The 22,224-nt window shown below is 42.4% G+C and overlaps 1 protein-coding gene across 4 annotated transcripts in view; it reads left to right on the top strand.

The window, feature by feature from the left end:
• SASH1 (SAM and SH3 domain containing 1) overlaps nucleotides 1-22,224 on the top strand; it is a 512,910-nt gene that overhangs the window by 332,433 nt on the left and 158,253 nt on the right. Inside the window, exon 1 of one of the 4 annotated variants that reach the window (XM_033936579.1) lies at nucleotides 19,069-19,270. The exons of the other annotated variants lie outside the window; for them this stretch is intronic. Within the exon in view, the coding sequence (XP_033792470.1) occupies nucleotides 19,259-19,270 (12 nt within the window). The 5' untranslated portion in view covers nucleotides 19,069-19,258. Of the gene's footprint in view, nucleotides 1-19,068; nucleotides 19,271-22,224 lie in introns of those variants that run through there. 4 annotated transcript variants of the gene reach the window in all.

The following is a 22,224-nucleotide window of genomic DNA, read 5'->3' as shown; positions in this document are numbered from 1 at the left end:
AAGGAAGCCGATATGGTTCTCTAACCTAGTGGCTGAGAAAATAAAGGCGAAAGAGTTGGTGTTCATGAAATATAAAAAAACCCAAGAAGAGGAGAGCAGAAAGGACTCCAGGGTGAAACTGAAAGAAGCCAAGAGAGAGATACGTTTGGCGAAGGCACAGGCGGAAGAACAAATGGCTAAAAATATAAAAAAGGGAGATAAAATTTTTTTCAGATATATTAGTGAAAGGAGGAAGATAAAAAATGGAATTGCTAGGCTAAAAGATGCTGGGAACCAATATGTGGAAAGTGATGAGGAGAAAGCAAATGTGCTAAACAAATATTTCTGCTCTGTGTTCAAAGAAGAAAATCCTGGAGAAGGACCGAGATTATCTGGCAAAGTTACACGAGAAAATGGAGTAGATTCTGCTCCGTTCACAGAGGAGGGTGTTTATGAGCAACTTGAAAAACTGAAGGTGGACAAAGCGATGGGACCAGACGGGATCCATCCAGGATACTAAGGGAGCTCAGAGAGGTTCTGGCGAGTCCTATTAAAGACTAGTTCAACAAATCTCTGGAGACGGGAGTGATTCCTGGGGATTGGAGGAGAGCGGATGTGGTCCCTATTCATAAAAGTGGTCACAGGGATGAAGCAGGAAACTACAGGCTGGTGAGCCTCACTTCAGTTGTTGGAAAAATAATGGAAGTGTTTCTGAAAGAAAGGATAGTGTACTTCCTTGAATCTAATGGGTTACAGGATCCGAGGCAACATGGCTTTACAAAAGGTAAATCGTGCCAAACGAATCTGATTGAATTTTTTGATTGGGTGACCAGAGAGCTGGATCGAGGACATATGCTAGATGTAATTTACTTGGATTTCAGCAAAGCCTTTGATACAGTTCCTCATAGGAGGCTGTTGAACAAACTTGAAGGGCTGAAGTTAGGACCCAAAGTGGTGAACTGGGTCAGAAACTGGCTGTCGGACAGATGCCATAGGGTGGTGGTTAATGGAAGTCGCTCGAAGGAAGGAAAGGTGACTAGTGGAGTCCCTCAGGGTTCGGTGCTGGGGCCAATCCTGTTCAATATGTTTGTGGGTGACATTGCTGAAGGGTTATAAGGAAAAGTGTGCCTTTTTGCAGATGATACCAAGATTTGTAACAGAGTAGACACCGAAGAGGGAGTGGAAAATATGAAAAAGGATCTGCAAAAGTTAGAGGAATGGTCTAATGTCTGGCAACTAAAATTCAATGCAAAGAAATGCAGAGTAATGCATTTGGGGATTAATAATAGGAAGGAACCGTATATGCTGGGAGGAGAGAAGCTGATATGCACGGACAGGGAGAAGGACCTTGGGGTTATAGTGTCCAAAGATCTAAAGGCGAAAAAACAGTGTGACAAGGCAGTGGCTGCTGCCAGAAGGATGCTGGGCTGTGTAAAGAGAGGCGTAGTCAGTAGAAGGAAGAAGGTGTTGATGCCCCTGTACAGGTCATTGGTAAGGCCCCACTTGGAGTATTGTGTTCAGTTTTGGAGACCGTATCTGGCGAAAGACGTAAGAAGACTTGAGGCGGTCCAGAGGAGGGCGACAAAAATGATAGGAGGCTTGCGCCAGAAGACGTATGAGGAGAGACTGGAAGCCCTGAATATGTATACCCTAGAGGAAAGGAGAGACAGGGGAGATATGATTCAGACGTTCAAATACTTGAAGGGTATTAATGTAGAACAAAATCTTTTCCAGAGAAAAGAAAATGGTAAAACCAGAGGACATAATTTGAGGTTGAGGGGTGATAGATTCAGGGGCAATGTTAGGAAATTCTACTTTACAGAGAGGGTATTGGATGCCTGGAATGCGCTCCCGAGAGAGGTGGTGGAGAGTAAAACTGTGACTGAGTTCAAAGAAGCGTGGGATGAACACAGAAGATTTAGAATCAGAAAATAATATTAAATATTGAACTAGGCCAGTACTGGGCAGACTTGCATGGTCTGTGTCTGTGTATGGCCGTTTGGTGGAGGATGGGCTGGGGAGGGCTTCAATGGCTGGGAGGGTGTAGATGGGCTTGAGTAAGTCTTAACAGAGATTTCAGCAGTTGGAACCCAAGCACAGTACTGGGTAAAGCTTTGGATTCTTGCCCAGAAATAGCTAAGAAGAAAAAAAATTTAAATTGAATCAGGTTGGGCAGACTGGATGGACCATTCGGGTCTTTATCTGCCGTCATCTACTATGTTACTATGATGTTCATTCCCGTGTCATTCTTGATGGTATCCAACCAATGGACCTTTGGTCTCCCCTGCTTCCTTTTACCACTGATCATTCCAAGTAGAACCTCCTTTTCTAGTGAAGTCACCATCATCATGTCCAAAATAGGTCAGTTTCTATCTGGTAGACAGCTCTGGGTTTACCGTATATGATCAAGAACAGGGGTGCCCAATAGGTCAGTCGTGATTGACCAGTAGATCGCCAAGGTAAAGTGAGTCAATCACGGATCCCATCCCAGGCTCCATGATAGACTCACTTTGTCTTGGCAATCTACCAGGCCGATCAGCCTTCCTCTCCCCGAAGTCAATTCTGCTGTCGAAGAGGAAGTTCTGGCCAGCCAATCACTGCCTGGCTGGGCCGGACTTCCTCTCCGACGGCAGAATTGACGTCGGGGAGAGGAATGCTGGTCGGCCCGACGCAGGGAAGCAGGGAGAGCCTGGGGCGGTGGCGGCAGCGGCGGCTTGGGTGCCTGTTCCCCGATGGCAGCGGCAGTGGCTTGGGGGAGGGCAGGGAGAAAGAAAGAAAGAGGGCAGGCAGGGAGACAGAAGGATAGAAGAAAAAAAGAAAGGGGGCATGAAGAGAGAAAAAAAGGAAGGGAGGCAGGGAGAGAGGAAGAAAAAGTTGGGGGAGGGAATGAGGTGTGGAGGAGAGGAAGCATACAGGCTGAAAGAAGGGAAGAAAGATTGGATGCACAGTCAGAAGAAGAAAGTGCAACCAGAGACTCATGAAATCACCAGACAACAAAGGTAGGAAAAATGATTTTATTTTAAATTTAGTGATCAAAATGTGTCTGAATTTATATCTGCTGTCTATATTTTACACTATGGTTCCCTTTTACTAAACCGCAATAGTGGTTTTTAGCGCAGGGAGCCTATGAGCTTCGAGAGCAGCGCTGGGCATTCAGCGCAGCTCCCTGCGCTAAAAACTGCTATCGTGGTTTAGTAAAAAGGGAGGGGTATATTTGTCTATTTTTATATGGTTGTTACTGCTTTGACCTCTGAAAAAATCCCGGAATAGGAATGATAATTAACATTTTCTATGAGTACAGTGTGCTTTGTGGTTTTTTAAAAATTTTATTGTTGGTAGATCATTTTGACATGGTCATTTTAAAAGTAGCTCACAAGCACATCTTTGTTGGTGATCCTAGCTGTCCATGAGATTTGTAGAAGTCTTCTCCAGCACCACAGCTCAAAGGTGTTGATTTTTCTTCTATCTGCTTTCACCAGTGTCCATGTCTCACAGCCATATGTCACGATTGGGAACACAATGGCAGTGATCAGTCTTTGTTTGATGGTGACTGAAATGTCCTTGCACTTCCATATTTGGTCCATGCTCACCATGACTGCATGCCCCAAATACTCTTTTCCTTATCTGTCCTGGCAGGCTCATAATCTAACTGTGATACCTGGGGCAGTGGAGGGTTAAGTGACTTGCCTAGAGTCACAGAGAGCAGGCTGGAATTGAACTCACAACTTTAGGCTGACGAGACTTTAGGCATCTCTAACCACTAGGCCACTCCAAGAGGAGCATGTTTTTATAGAATAGTGCCTTGGCAGAACATTTATTTATTTATTTATTTATTTTATTTATTTATTTAGATTTATATCCCGTTCTCCCAGTAGCTCAGAACGGTCTACAAGTAAACATACACAGTAGAAGTAGTTAGGCAAATAAATGTGCAATAGTATGTATGCCTCCTAGGGTACCCCACTGCTCTGCTGGGATGTCTGTGTGCCAAGTCTACTAAAAGTGCTGGCCTTTCCTACATCCCAATGGCTTGTTTTGTGCGATTTTCTTTTGGATTATTATTTTTTTTTTTTTTAATGTTTCAAAAAGATAGATGCATTGTGCACAGATACATCTGAGAAATGGCCATTTTTGAAACAAAAAGATGAATGTGTTCCTGTTTTGAAAATGGTCATATTAGCTACTGGATTTTTGTGCATGTTCCGCGAAACATCTAAGCTTGGATTTAGACTTCATATTGAAAATGCTCCTCCACATATCTTTATAAATTGAGTCCCACAATCAGCTCATGTAGCCCATAAATCCTCCCTCACAAATTTACAGCTTCTCCAAAAAGTTGAAAATGTGCATGCGTCTATACATGGAAATGTATATTAATATAACAAATAAATAAAGTGAATTGAATTGTTTAAAGTATATATTATAATATTAAAAATAATTATAGAGTGCTCAGTGTAATATCTTATTCAAAACCAACAGGTTAATAGAATGAAGATGTATTTAACATTGCATCATTGCACTCACCTACCTACCAACCCTAAACATTTAGTTAAATTTAAGTTATTTAAGCAAATTTGTAGTGGTGAAGATATATAGATGAATACTTAGCTGAATATAATTGATGGAAAACATAACAATCTTCACTGTCAAATATGTCGTCTCAAGATGATCAAAAGTGTCCTTGAGATCTGCTCATCGGTACTGGGAGTCGTGCAATGAAGTACTTCTTATATAGTTGGTTTAGAATTGATGACATAAAATGAGTGAGTCCCCAAATTCACCGTTAAAAGCTTATCAGATTCAACATGTAGCTAGAACTCCTTAACGTGAAAACAATCCAACATTTCCTCAACATCGATCGTGTTTCACTTTAATTTGCGTCATCAGGAGGAAATAACTAAAAATAAAAAATAAACAAAGCAAGAAATATAACAGTTCTCAAAAATCAAAAAAATTTTCAAAAAATGTAACTTCTAAACTAAAGAATAAATTACCTTCGGACCTCACAATGGAGAGATCACGCCGACAGAAGATTTTAACAGAAAAATCGAATCAACGTATGACGTATGACATCTAAACGTATCAACGTATATAAAGACCGTCAAAGGATCACATGATAAGTGATGTCTTGATAATATATTGTTATATATAATTGAAAAATAATACATGACAATTATCTAGTGGTCCATTCTATTTCTTTGTTAAGACCATTAGAAATTACTGTGTTCCATGTATAAATTAAACGTTGTTCGTGATAAAGAAGAGTATGAGAGATATCACCCTGTCTGTTAAATTCAAAATTCCTAATTACACAAAATTTAAGGTCATTAAGAGAATGGTCAGCTGAATGCCAATGGCATATTAATACACACACATCATATGCTTATGTATAGTCCATTTAAAAATTAATTGCAATTTTTTGGTGTGCAAAATTTTATGTTCGTAAACCCACATGCATCTGTATAAGAGTCATTTTCTATATGTAGAACTGGCTTTACACAAACAAAAGGCTTTATAAATTTGCCCCTTACTTTTCAGTGGAAAAGAGGGCTTGTGCTCATCTAATGTCAGAGTGATCCAGGGCTAAACTTTCCATTTTAACTATTTTGTAGCAGTGCTTTTGTGTAAATTTCTGTCACAAAAGCGCATGTGCTTCTCATTACCTTTGGAACTCTTCACAAAAGCAGAATTCTGTACATTGCAGAACAAATTTATTGCATCCTCAAATTTGTGTGGTTTTTACAACTTTTTGCATTTCATCTCTGGATGTTCAAACTTGAAAAAAAAAACAGAGTAAGCAGTCATGGAAGTTCTGATCTCATATCTTAACTGGGGAGAACCCCTGGGGCTACAAGTGATGATACACTAGGGCGGTCAAATTTTCATGGAAACACTTCCTCAGTGTGCCAGCACTTGTACTGAGCTGACACTACCTCATTCCTGGGCCTTGGAGACCTGGGCTCAGCCCTTCTTTCATGATGGCAAGTGGGCGAGAGAAGAAAGCACTTAAGTGCCAATGAATCCTCTGCAGAAAAAAAAAATTGCACAAAAATTTCTGTTTCTTATTATGAACTGCTGTTGGTTAGTGTCTGCCTTGAAATTGTGACCATGGATAATAAAATAGAAATTAACATTTTCCAACATCTGACCTAATAACTGCAGTATGTTTTCTGCATCTATCACTTTTGCCATGCGTCCTTTGTGTGTTATAGTGGACAGTTCAGTGATGAGGAGGATGTGGTGGGAAGGTTTAACCTACCAGATGTGCCAGAGTTCAATGATGGCCGATGCTGGATCAAGGGGTTGTGGCACTCTGAGTCAGCTGTTTGCTCTAGTACTCCCACTTTGGTATTGCCACCCCCTCCCCACCAGCATTGGCTCTATCTCCTTCCCTCCCTCACATTGCAGAATGGGACAATTCAGCACAGCTGCAATAAAACAGTCGCAATGAATCATCCCATTACGGGGAGGCTAGGCTTCGGGCCCCAGCCATGCAATGGGCAGCTGAAAGTTCCAGCAGCAACTTCTCCCCCCCAGAGCCACTTCCGCCTGCTTCCCAGCCTACTGCTCCAAAACCGATGCATGGAGATCTAATTTGGGGGGGGAGGGGGCATTGTCCCCCCACAAAAACTGAATTGGATTCATCGTGGCTAGTTCATCATGCTGAAACGGCCACGATGAAATAGCCACAATGACCCCTCACATTGTCCAGCATCTCATTCCCCTCCTTCTCAATGTCCAGCATCGATCTGTCCTCTCCCTCCCCCTCCCCCCACCCCCCTCCGGGGATCTGGTATATTTAAGGTTACCATCCATTCTCTTTTAAAAGGACATGTCCTCCTTTTTTATTCAAATATGTCCTCCAGATTTTTAATGTATAAGCAAATATTTTCTTTTTCTTGTATGTGCCTATGGCCAACACATCTACTCACATAATGAGAGAAACCATCTCTGGCGTATTAGTCAGTCTGGACACATGGGGGTGCTAAAGAGAGAGAAAGGCATTGTTGATCTCTTCTCTATTTCTCTGTTGGTTGTTTCTGTCCAAGGAATCTTGTTTGTCCACACAACTTTAAGTAGGATTACCATATGGCTTCAGAAAAAAGAGGATGATTTGAGACATCCGGGTTTTACTTTCATTTCTTCCAACAGAAGTAAAACCCAGATGTCTTTATTTGTCCTCCTTATGTCCATTGCTTTCAGATGTCTCAATCCATCCTCTGGAGCCATATGGTAACCCTAACTTTAAGCATATGTCATGCAAAGACTTTCACACGTATCGCAGAGGCTAGCCAAAGTTGCTGAGGGATATCTACTCTTCTGATAAGAATGACAGTCAAACTCAAATCCAGAAGTTTTTGAAAAGTAGATTATTGTCTACCGCTGTACTGTATGTCAGTCACTGTTTGATTGTATTCATTAACTAAAAGCCATTTATACATTTGCCACAATTAAATATTTCTTTAGCAAAGATAAAATATAGAAATCAAATCAAATCAAATCATAAAGGCAAAAAAATAATAACTTTTTTATTGGACTAACCGTGTAGATTATGATAGCAAAGGTAACAATCTTCTTTATTTTTGGTGTCCTTTATCTTCACAAAGATTATAACCCTAGACCATATTTCCCCCTCTCTCAATCTACTTTTCCCACCCTTAGTCCAGCATCTGCCCCTTTTGCCAACACCCCTCCCCCTTGCCAATGAACCTTAATATGTCTTTTCCTGTAGAGGGGAAGGAAAGAGAGAAATGCTTGATGTGGGAGGAGGCACTGAGCTGTGGGGAAGATGCAGAGACTCCTGAAGTGTGACATCAGTGGCAGGGCATTTGGTACCCTTTATGCGGTGTATCCCCAGCCACTGGCTCATCTGTTAAGCTATCCCACTAGTGGTTGAGGTGGCAGCTGCTGGGTACTGCCATTCTGTAGGTGTCAGGTCTGCTAGGCTTGGAATGCTTCAGGAGGTGAGACATGATGGCTGCATTCCAGAAGGAGTCCGTGTGTGGTGCCTGGATCAGGACTGCCACTACAGTGAGCAAACTGGGTATGTTGGTTGCAGAATAGATATATGTAAAACAGGGGAAAAATCCCCAAGTAACTGCAAATGAAGGTTCATAACTCCAGATCCCAGCTCATATAACTAATAAACAAACAAAAAGTGCCCTTTTAGCTCAGCAGCAGGGCTGGATGCTGTCACCTGGAAGACATGAATTTGCCTCCCAAATCTGATTATTTTTTTTTTTTTCTTTCTCTGGGTAGCTATGACTGAGGCTGCTGTGAAGACAAAGTTTACAGTTCTGAGGGGCCGTTAGGGAACCCCAATCTTTGCACTGTTCAAGCTCCAGAGAGGGCTGGGCTCTGTGACTCCTGAATGCTTGGCTTTGTTTAGGCAGACTATGAAGGAGTGTTTGTGAAGATTTTCTTTCTCAAAGCCATTTTGAATGTTTTTGCAGTATTTTGTTGGATCAACTGATGTATATGAGAGGCTAAGGCTTGTGAGCACATTGAGTTTGATATTCAGCTGGTGGCAGGGAACGTTTTGTTCACTGCTGATAAAGTTATTCCCCAATATTCAAAGGCAGGACCTGTGTGGGCTTTGGCTTTGAATATCCAGTTATTTTTAAGCTGCCTACTTAAGTCGATACACATCAACAGTGGAAACGTTATGATCCCAATTGTCTTGTCAATGTTGTTCAATAAATATTATTTAATAAATATTCTTTACGGAGGAAAAATGACCTCAATGAAGGGGACAGACTACAGTACTAATCATTCAGTGGTGTTACTGACCCTCATCCAATTCCAATCATAGGTTTAAAAAACTCTGCCGTCTTTTAATATATTATAAACTGCACAGTGAAACCAGCACTTATCTTATATCTCTCTCTATATATATAAGATAAATGCTGGTTTCACTGTGCAGTTTATAATATATTAAAAGACGTCAGAGGTTTTTTTGACCTATGATTGAAATTGGATGTGGGTCAGTAACACTGCTGAATGATTAGTACTGCGGTCTGTCCCCTTCACTGATGTCAATTTTCCTCCGTAAAGAATGTTTATTTAATATTATTTATTGAATAACATTGATAGCAAGACAATTGGGGGTCATAATGTTTTCACTGTTGGTGTGTATCTATCATAATAAAACCCTTAGCGCACATGTGCACTTCAAACTCCGTGATCCGTAGCTCCATGTCTCTGCGTGTGCAGTAGAAGGAGCCTGTGGCGTTTTGCGTGCAGCGGTTTTCTGGCTGCTTCTACTGCGCATTTGGAGGCACGGAGTTTGAAGTGACGAACACCACGGCGGTGACTCCCCCCTCCCGCCCTCACTCTGTCTAACACTAAAGGTATCCGCCAATGAGGAGGACCACGGGAAAAGAAGGTGTGAGGAAAGCCGCTAAAACTTTAGGGGCCCCGCAGGCAACAGCGCTGCTAATCAGCATCCGGGCACTCGAGTAGCACCTCCACTGATGAGGAGGACCGTGCACTGAACCAAGGAGCCACGGGCAAAGAAGCCATGGGGAAGGAGGATGGCCAACCAGCCCATGATCCTCAAAGTGTACAACATGGTGAGGAAAGCCGCTAAAACTTAAGGGGCCCCGCAGGCAACAGCGTTGCTTACCAGCATCAGAGCACTCAAGTAGCACCAGAGTGACCGAGTGGTATAATAAAGTGTTTTTGTAATATGAGATGGGGAAGAAGGAGGGCAATATGATACGTTATTAAGGGGAGAGAGACAGAAACAAAGAAAGACATAAATAAAGAAATACATACACAGACACACAGAAAGACAGTGGCCAGGGAGAGAGACAGGAAGAAAGAAAGACAGACAGCGGCCAAGGAGAGAGGCAGAAAGAAAGACAGACAGACAGCGGCCAAGGAGACAGACAGAAAGAAAGAAAGACAGACAGATAGCAGCCAAGAAGAGAGAAAGAAAGAAAGACAGACAGACAGCAGCCAAGGAGAGAGACAGAAAGAAAGAAAGATAGACAGACAGTGGCCAAGGAGAAAGACAGAAAGAAAGACAGACAAGCAGAAAGAAAGCAGACAGGGAGAGAAAAGAAAGACATACAGAAAGAAATAAAGAAATGCCTAAGTCTACACATCTATTCTAGCACCCATTAATGTAACGGGCTTAAACACTAGTAGGAATATAAATGTTGTAGATCCCCCCCCCCCCCTTTAAAAAAAAAAATTTATACGTAAGTCGATATTCAGCATTTAAGCAGCCATGAGTTAGTGCCTAAAATTAGGACAGACTTTTATGCGGTCTCATTTATGCGCTAAACCTGGCTCCTTAAGGGCTGAATATCATTTAGAATTCCTGTACAGTCCCTTATACTGAGTCAACTTGATTACTGTAATATCACCTATTTGGAAATTTCCCAGAAGAATATGCGGCGATTACAACTGGTACAAAATGCGGCGGTCAGGCTAATTTTTGGGTTGAAGAAATTCGATCTTCTGCATTGGCTGCCAATGGAGGCACGTGTGAGGTTCAAGTTTGGATGTTTTTGCTTTAAGGCAGTGGTTCCCAACCCTGTCCTGGAGGACCACCAGGCCAATCGGGTTTTCAGGCTAGCCCTAATGAATATGCATGAGAGAGATTTGCATATAATGGAAGTGACAGGCATGCAAATCTGCTCCATGCATATTCATTAGGGTTAGCCTGAAAACCCGATTGGCCTGGTGGTCCTCCAAAACAGGGTTGGGAACCACTGCTTTAAGGTACTATTCGGTTTAGCCCCTAAATATATAACTGACCTTTTCTCTTTCACAACCAACAGACATAAGAGAAGCTCACACTTGAATTTTGTTTCTCCACTGGTTAGAGGATGTAGACATAAAAGACATCATCAACACCTTCTCTCACATCAGGCAGCTTAATGGGGTAAAGACCTGGAACAACTGCTTATGCCTACTACTTATGGGGAATTTAGGAAACACCTAAAAACATATCTGTTCCTGAAGTATTTAGGTAACTGACCTGTACAACCTTAGTCCACAATAACTGATCTCTAGAGCTGTTTATCACTAGCTCTTAACTTTGTTAATTCTACTCAATCTGTAGCATCTTTTAATCATTGTAAACCGCAAAGAACTTCACGGTCCTGCAGTATATAAACTGTTATTATTCATATCAGCACTTAAGTGCCAAGTGTTGATTCTGCTCCTAGAAGACCCCCAAGATAGCCAGCTTTGAGTTTAGACATTAATCCACCAAATTCTGTATATGGCGCCTTAAGTTGTGCATGCAAACTTAATTGTTTAACAAGCCTAATTGGCATCAGTAATTGGCAATTAATGCCTCATAATTGATGCAGATTGGCACTGATTAGAAGTTACATGCACATTTATTTATTTTATTCCACTTTCTATACCGTTCTCCCACGGGAGCTCAGAACGGTTTATATGAATTTATTCAGATACTCAAGCATTTTTCCCTGTCTGTCCAGGCAGGCTTGCAATCTATTTAATGAACCTGGGGAAATGGGGGGGATTAAGGCCCAAATTCTGTAACCAGCGCCTAAAGTTAGGCACCTATTTTGGAGGCGCCCATCTAGATAGGCGCCTATCTAAATTGAATAACAAGCCCAATTAAGCTTTTTAATCAGCACTGATTGAAACATAGGCGCCTAGCAAGAAAAACGCAATTCTGTAACAAGGCGCCTCTAAAAATTTAGGCAGCCTTCAAAAAAATAGGCGCTATGCATGTTAGGTGTGGGCGTGGCTATGTGTTAGGCGCCTTCTTACAGATTCACTGCTCTTAAGCGCTCAGCTAGGCGCCTAACTGTTAAGTGTACCTAGAGCTGGCCTATTTAATGGGCGCCTCCAAAATAGATGCTCAAATAGGTCCCGCTCAGCGTGATTCACTAAACAACACCCAATTTTACTTGAATTGCGCTGAACAGTGCCTATATAGGTGCCTATATAGGCACTTCTTATAGAATTTGCCCTTAAGTGACTTGCCCAGGGTCACAAGGAGCAGCGTGGGTTTGAACCCCCATCCTCAGGGTGCTAAGGCTGTAGCTTTAACCACTGCACCATAGGTGCATTCTCTAAAGTGCTGTGCACAAGTCTGAAATGGGGGCATAGCTAGGGGAGGAGCATTGGCGGATTATGGTCATTCTTAAAATTTATGCGCAGTGTTATAGAATATGTCTGGTGCATATACAAGTTAGGCATAGGTATTTAGGCCTGGTTTTCCGTGGGCCTAAAAGCATGCATTGGCACTTAGGGCTCCTTTTACAAAGCCACGTGACTTTTCATCACACGCTAATCCCCGCGCTGGCCGAAAAACTATAGCCTGCTCAAGAGGCAGTAATGGCTAGCGTGGCTGGTGGTTTAGCACGCGCTATTATGCGCGTTAAACCGCTAGCATGGCTTTGTAAAAGGAGCCCTTAGTACGATTCTATAAGGTACGCATACATTTTATAGAATTGTGCTATGCGTCATTCTAGTCAGCACTGAAGTTTTGGGTACCATATATAGAACATGGCAATAGCTGCGAATTTCAGTGATACGTAGTCAGTTAAATTCCACTGAAAATTAGCGGCTAGCCCCAACCAAGCTTTTTAACTGGTCAGCAGCTTTGAATATTGTTCTCTATTGTGTTTAATCACATAGAAAAACAAGGACCACTGACAAACACTTGCTAGGTGAACAATAAAATTTATAACCAGAGTATAGCTCCAGTGACATCACTATCCCTCTGGCCATCTCTGCTTTTTTATTGCTTCTGTTTTCTGCGGAAAGCTTTGTTCTTCTCCTGTTTCTCCCCTGGCTGAACACTGTCATTGTGATTTGCTGGGTTTGGTACAAAGGGGAGAAAGAGTGAAAAAAGGCCTTGATAGTTGTGAATGAAAACTCCTGGTGCCTTGGCCCTGTTAAAAAAATTCCAGAGGAGCAGGAGGAAAGGTCCAGGTTCATTACTGCATTATATCACACATCAAAATGAATTCAGCAAGTCAACTGTCAAATGACAAGAGAGAAAGAGAGCGAGAGGGAGGAGGTGTTGCCATGGTCTGATGACTGTTGCTGTGGAGGCTCATCCCTGTATGATATACAGTATCTGCACTGTAGCATAATTCCCAGGGATGGGAAAAATTAATTTAGAAAGTTTGCACACCAGTCAAAATTTTTAGGAGCCACGGAAGATATTTGTTCCTTATAGTTTACTCTTTTCTTGGGGGGGCATGGAAGGTTATAGTTTATTCTCTTATTGCCTCTCCTAATTTTCTATTCATGTGGATGTAGATGGGACAGGGCTTACTTTTTCAGATTATTTTTGGGCTGTTTATGTATTTCTTTGCTTCTTTTCTTTTCCCCTTCATTCTCCTTTCCCAATTCCCTTCCTGTTCCCCTTTCCATCTAATCTCATTGCTCTAACACCATGGGTCACTGTGGCATTAGAAACTCTGCCAGACCATCAGTGCCAGATACTAGAAATCACATGCCACTCACCCAAAAATTTCCATTCATAAAAATACGCAGGTACACATCTCACCTTAACACCCTTATGGTGTATGGTGAGCCCTCCAAAACCTACCCCAAATCTACTGTACCCAACTGTATACCACCCCAATAGCTCCTATGCCTGCAGGTGTCACCCTATATTGTGGTACGGTACATAGGTAGTGGAACGCTGCTTTGCTTGGAGGGGGCCCAGGAGCCACCCTAGCGCACGACCTCTCAGCATCTCCTGAGTCCCCACCCATCTCCTCCATAGTTTTAAACTTTTGTAGATGTGCAGTGTCCATGAGCAAGCCTTCCCCAGGGAGTAGAATGAAGGGTTTTGGGGCAGGCCTGCTGTTTGACGCTGCACATCAGCTGCTCGAAGATTTAAAATCATAACACTGGGAGACAGGAGGGAGAGCGGGCAACATTCAGCACTGACAATTTTGGAAGAGGCCATGGCCAATGCCTATGGCATAGTAGGTTTTGGGTAACTTTTGGTGGCCTCACACTCTCCACCACACATGGCCTAGGTCCCCTTCTCTGGAGTTCACTGCACTGCCCACCAGGCTACTCCATAGACCTGTTTGCTGCTCTCATAAAACTGACCGTAACATCTGAAGGTGTCATATAGGCAGGAATACACTGTTTCATCACATCTTTTTGGGGTGGGAGTGGGTTAGTGATCCCTGGATAGTGGGGGGGGGGGGGGTTCAAGCTTCCATCCCTCCAGTGGTCATCTGATAGTTTGGCATCTTTTGGCATTTATTCATTTTAAAAAATAGGTTTAGCCCCCAAAATTTCAAATTGTGCCCTGCACATTTTCTAAAACGTTTGATTATGGTAGAAAAATGTTCAAGTCATAAGCCTGTCCTGGTCCTACCCAAAACATGCCTCTATCATGCTCCTTAATATTTAGATGAACTATGGAGGACAGCATAGAAATCCATCTAAAAATAGCTTTTGGAAATAGCGATTTAGACAATTTGGTGATAAAACGTCCATCTAACATATTATGCCACTTTTTAGAAATTTTTCTCTTTTGAAAATGAGCCTCATAGTCAAAAAATGGAAAAGTAACTAGGGGGTAGGTCACACCATTTTCACCAATGGTGCCTGTGGGCCAGGAGCACCCTAGGTTGCTTCTGTTTTTCCTCCTTCCTCCTCTCTTTCCAGGGACCCAGAAATGATTAAGGAGAAACATAGGAACATGATGGCAGATAAAGATCAAGTGGCTCATCCAATCTGCAGCATCCACTATCTCCTCCTCTCCCTAAGATATCCCACATGCCTGTTCCAGACATGAATTCAGACACAGTCTTTGTCTCCACCACCTCTACCTGGAGACTGTTCCACGCATCTATCACCCTTTCTGTAAAAAAGTATTTCCTTAGATTACTCCTGAGCTTATCACCTCTTAACTTCATCCTATGCCACACATCTACTACCTTTTCCATACAAAAGTACTTTCTTAGATTACTTATAACCTATAAACTTTAGTAGGGAGTCAGAGGATGGGGGATCTAAATGGCAGGGGGAACCTTTTAGTCATAGATAAAGGGTCGGGAATAGGGGGTAAGGCTTTCAGAAACCAGTTCATTTTTCAACACTTAAGGCTTGGGTTAGTATCATTGTCTTAGAAGCAAAACTACTTAAGCTCAGTTAATCTTAATTTTGAAGAGGTGCTAGAAGAGTACTGTTCGGGTGCCTGGAGGAATTTCCAAAACCTGGCAGTTTGTCTAGGTTTTGGAAGATCCTGAGCTTGGGACCGTGTCTGGAGGGTGTCTGTGAAAGTGCAGGCGTCGACATGATGTCACCACATGCATGCATGCATCGTGTCAACATCCAGACACAGCCCAAAGCTAAGGGAAGGAGACGCAAGGTTTGTTTGGGGGTAGAATAGGGCAGGGATGGGATGGAATGGGGTAGAATGGGGTGGGGCCAGGTGTCCTCTTGATTTTTTAAAGAAGAAATATGATAACCCTACTTGGGCAAGTTTATCAATGGTTTTTGCACACCATAGGACTGGATTTACAAACAAAATGTTTTCTCGAAGACCAGTTACGAAACTAGTTACACCTCTGTGTTGTTTTTGTCTCTGCTTACAATGTTACCATCTTTAAGCAATAGGATCATTCTGTCTGCATGCCTTTGATAACTGTGTATCATTTTCTGTTTAAGATTTTGCAGAAACAGATAAGAAATCTGGAACACTATGAGACAAATACGTAGTATATAGGTCACAAAACTGTTTTGCTACAGACACATTTCTGTTTTTCATGAAAGGCTACAAACTTATAGTTAACTGGTAGGATAACTCTTATATTCTTCAATAGTTTTTGATGGTTTCAATTGTGGGATATTGAAGTGAACTTCCCTCATTGTATAATGACTGTTGGAAGGGAAATAACTGTAACATCAAAAATTTGAAAAATGTCTGGAAAACTGAACCAGCATGGGGAAAGTAGACCTGTTTATTCCAGGTTTTTGAACTTGCATTCCAGTGATTTGGGGCAGCCTACTGTGCTGATTTCAAATGAGAAAGCTCGGGGACTACAAATACCGCGCTCTACTGGTTTCTTGAGTTTGAAAGCCAGGAATGATCCAGAGCCCTCCCATCTTGCAAATGAGTCACTTGGCAGCTGTGCTGGCTTTATGGTTGGACAGCAGTAGTTGCATCTGTTTGAAGTTGGAGATGGCTGAAAAAGTTCATAGCCCCCCCCCCCCCAGCAGGGCGGAGTCTTGCTTAATACTTAAAGGTGAGGGCCTGTGATTGTAAGGATTCAGAATGAGTTCAGGTACGACCTACTGGCTCCTGCTAAGGACTGTCCCAGCCGTGAGATGACTAGGTCTATTGCAGTGGTCTCAAACTCATGGCCCGTGGGCCACATGCGGCCCTCCAGGTACTATTTTGAGGCCTTCGGTATGTTTATCATAATCACAAAAGTAAAATAAAACAGTTTCTTGATCATATGTCTCTTTAGTTATAAATTACAATATTATTATTAAGACTTAACCAAAAGAAAAGATTTATAAACTATAAAGAGTTTTACCTCATGCAAAATTGTCATTTCTTTAATAAGACATTTAACTATTTTTCTGAGGCCCTCCGAGTACCTACAAATCCAAAAAGTGGCCCTGCAAAGCATTTGAGTTTGAGACCACTGGTCTATTGGGAAGGGACAAATGATGGAAAGCAGAGGGGAAGCACCCCAGGTGGTTGTCAGTGAAGGCTCTTGGGACCAGACTTTAGCCACAATTCCAACTAAGATGTAGGAGAAAACCTCCCCAAAATAAAGGTTAGAATTTAAAACTAAGGGATGATATGATAACAGATATTCCAATATTTGAAAGGTATTAATATACAAACAAACCTTTTCCAAGGAAGGGAAGGGGGTAGAGCTAGAGGACATAAATTGAGGTTGCTTTGGGGGGGGTACCTCTTGCCCCCGGTATATCTTTAAATCTTCTGCACTGCAAACAGCTTCTCCTGCCTGCTGCTCGCGCTGGTGTTGGCTTTCCCTCTGATGTCACTTCCTGGCTCCGCAAGTGATTTCAGAGGGGAGCCAGGCTGGCACGAGCAGCAGACCTGAGAAGCTGCTTACACTGGAGAAGATTTAAAGAGGTACCGGGAGGACATAAGCATGGCGTGGGGAGGCGGAGAGGTGCCAGCGACCCTACCAAGATGGTGCCCCACCCCCAGCTTACTACGCCACTGCTTGGAATGCCCTCCTGTGGAAGGTGGGGGAGATGAAAACGGTAGCTGAATTTTAATATGTGTGGGATAAACACAAAAAATACTGAATGGAAAGAGAATGGAACCAAACAAACTTAGTGGTGCTTAGATGATCATGCCAGTAATTGGAAAATAAAACCGGTGCCAAGCAGACTTCTACAGTTTGTGCCCTGATCATGGCTGGATAGATCGGTGACGCATCAAAACCACGCGAGACAATCACGCGCAGGACTTCAGCGAGCAAGATTTAAACTCAGTTTGAAAGTGCTCCGAGGGTGCTTCGAGGGGGGGTGTGGGGGGTACCCCCCACATTACAGAGGAAACTGAACTTTTTCCCTAAAAAATAGGGGAAAAGCCTGTTTCCTTTATAATGGGGGGGTTCCTCCCCCCCACAACACCCCCCCCCCACGGCAGCACCAACACTACTAAGTTAAGTGCGATGGTTCCCCACCCACAACCCCCCTCAGAGCGCTTTCAATTTGAGTTTAAATCCGGCGCACTGATGCCCTGCACGCGATTGTCGGCCCGGCTTTGTCTGCGCGTAGTTGTCTCGTGCGGTTTTAACTATGAACCGGACAGATCTGGGTGGACTGGAGTGGGGCTTTGATGGCAACTTCAGTAGCTGGGGAACAAGGCCAGTCCTGGGTAGACTTCTGCAGTCTTTTTCCAGAAAATAACAAGGACAAATCAAGATCAAGAATATGCTACGAGTTTATCTTATTGGACAGACTGGATAGACTGTGCAGGTCTATATCTTCCGTCATCTACTATTTTACTACGGGCAGTGCCGCTGAATATTGGTCTGACTACCCCCCTCCCCCCCAAAAAAAAGAGGGCTCTCAGGTACAGTGCTGAGAAGGAGCCAGAGTTTATGTGGGTGCCAGCGATATTCAGCTGGGACCCACATAAGATTAAATTTAAGTGTTTGGAGAGGGGTGAGAATTTTGAAGGACACAAACAGAATTTATGGCTATCAAAAGGCTGTCCGTTGATGAATGAGGAAACTATGGGCCCCTTTTACTAAGGTGCGCTAGTGGTTTTAGTGCACGCTTTGCGTGCGCTACAATACCGCACGCGCTAAACGCTAACGCCTCCATAGAGCTTGCATTAGTATTTTTCTTTTAGCGCGTGGTTAGTGCAAGCTAATCTTTAGCATGCACTAAAAATGCTAGCGCTTCTTAGTAAAAGGAGCCCTATGTCTCCGTCGGTCCCTTTGTGTCGCTTTCAAAGCATTTGATCATTTTTAATTTCACATATCGTGTGTCCCTGTGTGGTTTTGGGATCACTTTTTAGTATCCTAATTGTGAGCTCATTGATGTCCGGCCTGGCCCAGACAGCGGTGGTCACTTTGTTCTTATCTTCAGTGTGTTGTCTTGCAATTAGAAAAATTGATCAACTTCTAACAAGTATGATTTCAATTGTTAAGGCTACATTTATATAGGAAGATGCACGATTTTTTACATAGGAAAGCAAAACAAAAATTGTGAACAAAGTTTTGTGATTTTTCCTTCTTTTCCCTTGTACTCTCAAACTCCCAACAGAAATGTGGGTTCAGGCCTCATCCCTTTCTCTCTTTTTTTAAACTTTTTTCTTGCTTTCACTGAAATTCCACAGACAGCAATTAAGGAACTGAAGGCCAGCACAGGGTCACTTAGCCTTCGTCAGTGAAAACTGGGATTGTTTACCACATACAACACTCCCATTTTTCCTTGTGGTGAATAGAAGATTTGCTTAAAGCTGATGACTTATGCCTTTCTGGCAAATTATGCAGCTCAGCAAGGAACTGGGGATTCAGTCACTGAGCAGAAAGTGGCTAATTAAGTCCAGTATCATCCTTTCTTCTGCTTCCTTTTTTTTTTTTTTTTTTTTTATTGCTTCGCATATGAACAAGCTGCGCTGGAGCCAAATTCTTCCGTTTCATAATGCAACTCAGGAAAGGAGAAGCTGCATGCATACGATTGCAGTCAAATGGTAGTAACTTGTAAAGTGCCTGGTCTCAAATTCTGAGGGCTACAAGGGTTGAAATCAGAGCAAGTGCTAAGTGCTCGGAGGGATCATTTGGAATTGTGCAGGGGGCCTGCTTAAATGCCGAAGCTGGTAAGTGCTTGAATGTGCCACGATGTAATAGGTCTGCATATGATGTTCATGCGTGTAGAAAGAACAAAAATAGTCTTGGCTACTGCTGGGTTTAGCTCCTTCAATTTTTCTGGGCTCTGAATCCGCAGCCACGTCTAAGCTTTGAAGAAGGATTTTTTTTTCTTGAATTAATTGTCCTTATCCCCTTGTAACTAAACATATGTATGTTTTTATATGTGTGTACATGTAGGGAAAGGAAGGAGTGAAAGGAAATGAGTTAACTCTTTTGCTAGTTTTTATAAAAAGTATAAAAAAACTAAAGTAAGGACACATTTGGCACTGTCACTGTTGAAGCTTATGGGAAAGCTTTTCTTTAAAAAAAAAAAAAAAAAAAAAAGCCCTAAAAGCAAGTATTATTGATTATACTGATAAAAGAAGAATTTTTTTTTTTACCTTCTTATTCTCAGTTTCTCTGCTCTGAATAATTTTTGTGCATTGTAATGTGGGACTTCTTTGTGGACTTATCAATAAATGTCACTTTGGAATTTTTTTCAGGAAAGTCTTTTCTTAACTAAAGGAGAAGCTTTTATTTTTTTTTTCCCACCAGCCGTTTATGCCTTACACATGTTCCGCTTCTGGATCCAGTGTATATTTATTAGAGGAGGATTACTTTTGTTTGGATTGGGTCGTGAGACTATTTAGTTATATTTAGCCAGATTTAGAGGATACGAGTTCATTGAGTCTGTTTTTACAAAGAATGTTGGTATGATTTATAGTGCTCTAAAACTCACTGTATGTTATTACAGAGCCATAGTTTTCATACCAAAGTGAAGCCAAGACAGTATTTTTAAGCGGAAACGTAGAATATGACAGTTGATAAAGACCACAAGGCCCATTGGATCTACCTATCTTCGCCCCATGTGGCTCTACTGTTGACCCTGTTTGGTCTCACTATGCATTCACTTTCCTGCAAACGAGTTGTTTTCTGTGTTTGTCCCATTCCTTCTTGAATTCTGATACTGATTTTTGCTTCCATCACTTCTGCAAGGGAGATTGTTCTGTGAAAAAACCACTGTCGTCCTGCTGAAGAAATATTTCCTTTCGTTACCTCCTCAGTCTTGCTTCTGTCCAACTGTTTTCTCTTTCCAACACAGCAGATAGACACAGTGTTTCTAAAGCTCTGTGCATAGTCATCTATCTGTATGAGCCCAGCCGTTGTCTTTGCATTTTATTACCAATTATAGTTATGATTACAAACAGAAAATAACTAAGTACTATGTGCTTGTACAGAAAAGTGGTTAATACGGGGAAAAAGGAAGAAAAAAAAAAAAAATCCAACCGGTGTTTTTAATGGCTTTTGCTTTGGGTAAAAGTGATCTGCGACTCTTTCATGCAGTTGTGGTTAGGACCTTAATTAGAAAGCGGTAACTGAGGTCGTCATTGTTGTGCAGTCAGTTATCGATAGCAAATGTTGACAGTCATCATGTGGAAGCCTCGGTGTTCACAGATGCTATTCTTTACATTCCCCTTGCTCCCTGTAGTCCATCATATGGTTGTCTAACAGAGCGTTCTCCAGAACTGGCTAAGCCTCTTGCTATGAGAGCATTGCAGATGTGCAAGGTTATACATGTCTTCCAAGAGAAATTGAGAAGGAGACTCCACCCTAGCGAGAATACCAGAGGCCCCACAGGCCTTGCTCTTTCCCACTGGCAGCTGAATGGCGTACTCTCCCTTTAAAGCAAGGATAATTTTGTGCGTTGGCTTGGTCCATTTGTTATGGTTTCAAAGTATGGAGCCAGCTGTCTGCAAGCTGATGTCATGTTGCCACGGAAACCAGAAATTAAACACTTTAACCTCCACCACAGAATTACTATATAGATTAGCCAAAATAATTAAAAAAGCTGAGCTATCTGGGGGCTTACTGATGGAAGTAGCTTCAGGAGCATAGATGAAAATTAAGCACCCACTCATATTTAAACTTAAATTGGTATGACCCTTGTAGCCAGAAGTGTCCAAAATCAGGTGGGTTTTTTGCCGTCACTGAGATTAGAAATTAGAGCCTCTACTTAAAACTGGTTGTTTTAAAATGTATAACAATATGTACTGTTTTAGTGTTTTGCTTAGCTCATAATTTGATTTTGTATATTGCTAGCCTTGGGAGGTTTTATAGAAGACTTGGGTGGCATTTGCATATATAAACATATTTTTCAAAGGGTCATGATTTGGGTGGGCCTGAGAAGTATAAGTATATTTCCTAGTACCAAAGGAAAATGTGCATCTACCTCACACTCTCTATATGACAGTATTTACACCTGCACAGAGGCCTATATGTCAGCTAAATACTCTTTGTGCCCAGGCTTTGTATGAGTGATAGAAGATGGAGCAATTATGCTGACCTCTGCAGAAATCACAGCACAGTCCAAGAAACAGAGCAGAGAGAGGCCTGGTCTTCAAATCACTTTAATAGCAACCAATCAGAATCATACATGAAACAGTCTAGTCATGGACTCAACGCGGACCATGTTTCGGCTAAAGTGCCTGCATCAGTTAAATGACCAAAAATGATAGTCACTTCCGTGAGAAAACACTTTGGAGAAGCCGCAGCACACAATGCTTCTTCCCTGCAGGGTCAGCATTAGGAAGTACAGTGCAACAATGCAGAGGCTCTTCTCAACCACGCTGTGCATCTCTGCTGCATCCTGCCCCCAATGCAACAGGAATACAGTCAAACCTCGGTTTACGAGTGCCGCGGTTTGCGAGTGTTTTGCAAGACGAGCAAAACATTTGCAAAATCTGCGCCTCGGAAACCGAGCTTGACTCGATTTACGAGCGCCTTCCCCCCGGCGATCCGGCATTCCCCCCCCCCCCGCACGCGTCACCCCCCCACCACCACCACAATCTGTCACCCCCCACTTACCCACCCAAACACATTCTCTGACCCCTATCTGGCACCGGCACCAGCACCAATGCACAGG

The sequence above is a fragment of the Geotrypetes seraphini genome, chromosome 3 (assembly GCF_902459505.1).
Source record: "Geotrypetes seraphini chromosome 3, aGeoSer1.1, whole genome shotgun sequence".
In the NCBI taxonomy this organism is placed as follows: Eukaryota; Metazoa; Chordata; class Amphibia; order Gymnophiona; family Dermophiidae; genus Geotrypetes; species Geotrypetes seraphini.
This window is presented reverse-complemented; position numbering and strand designations above follow the sequence as displayed.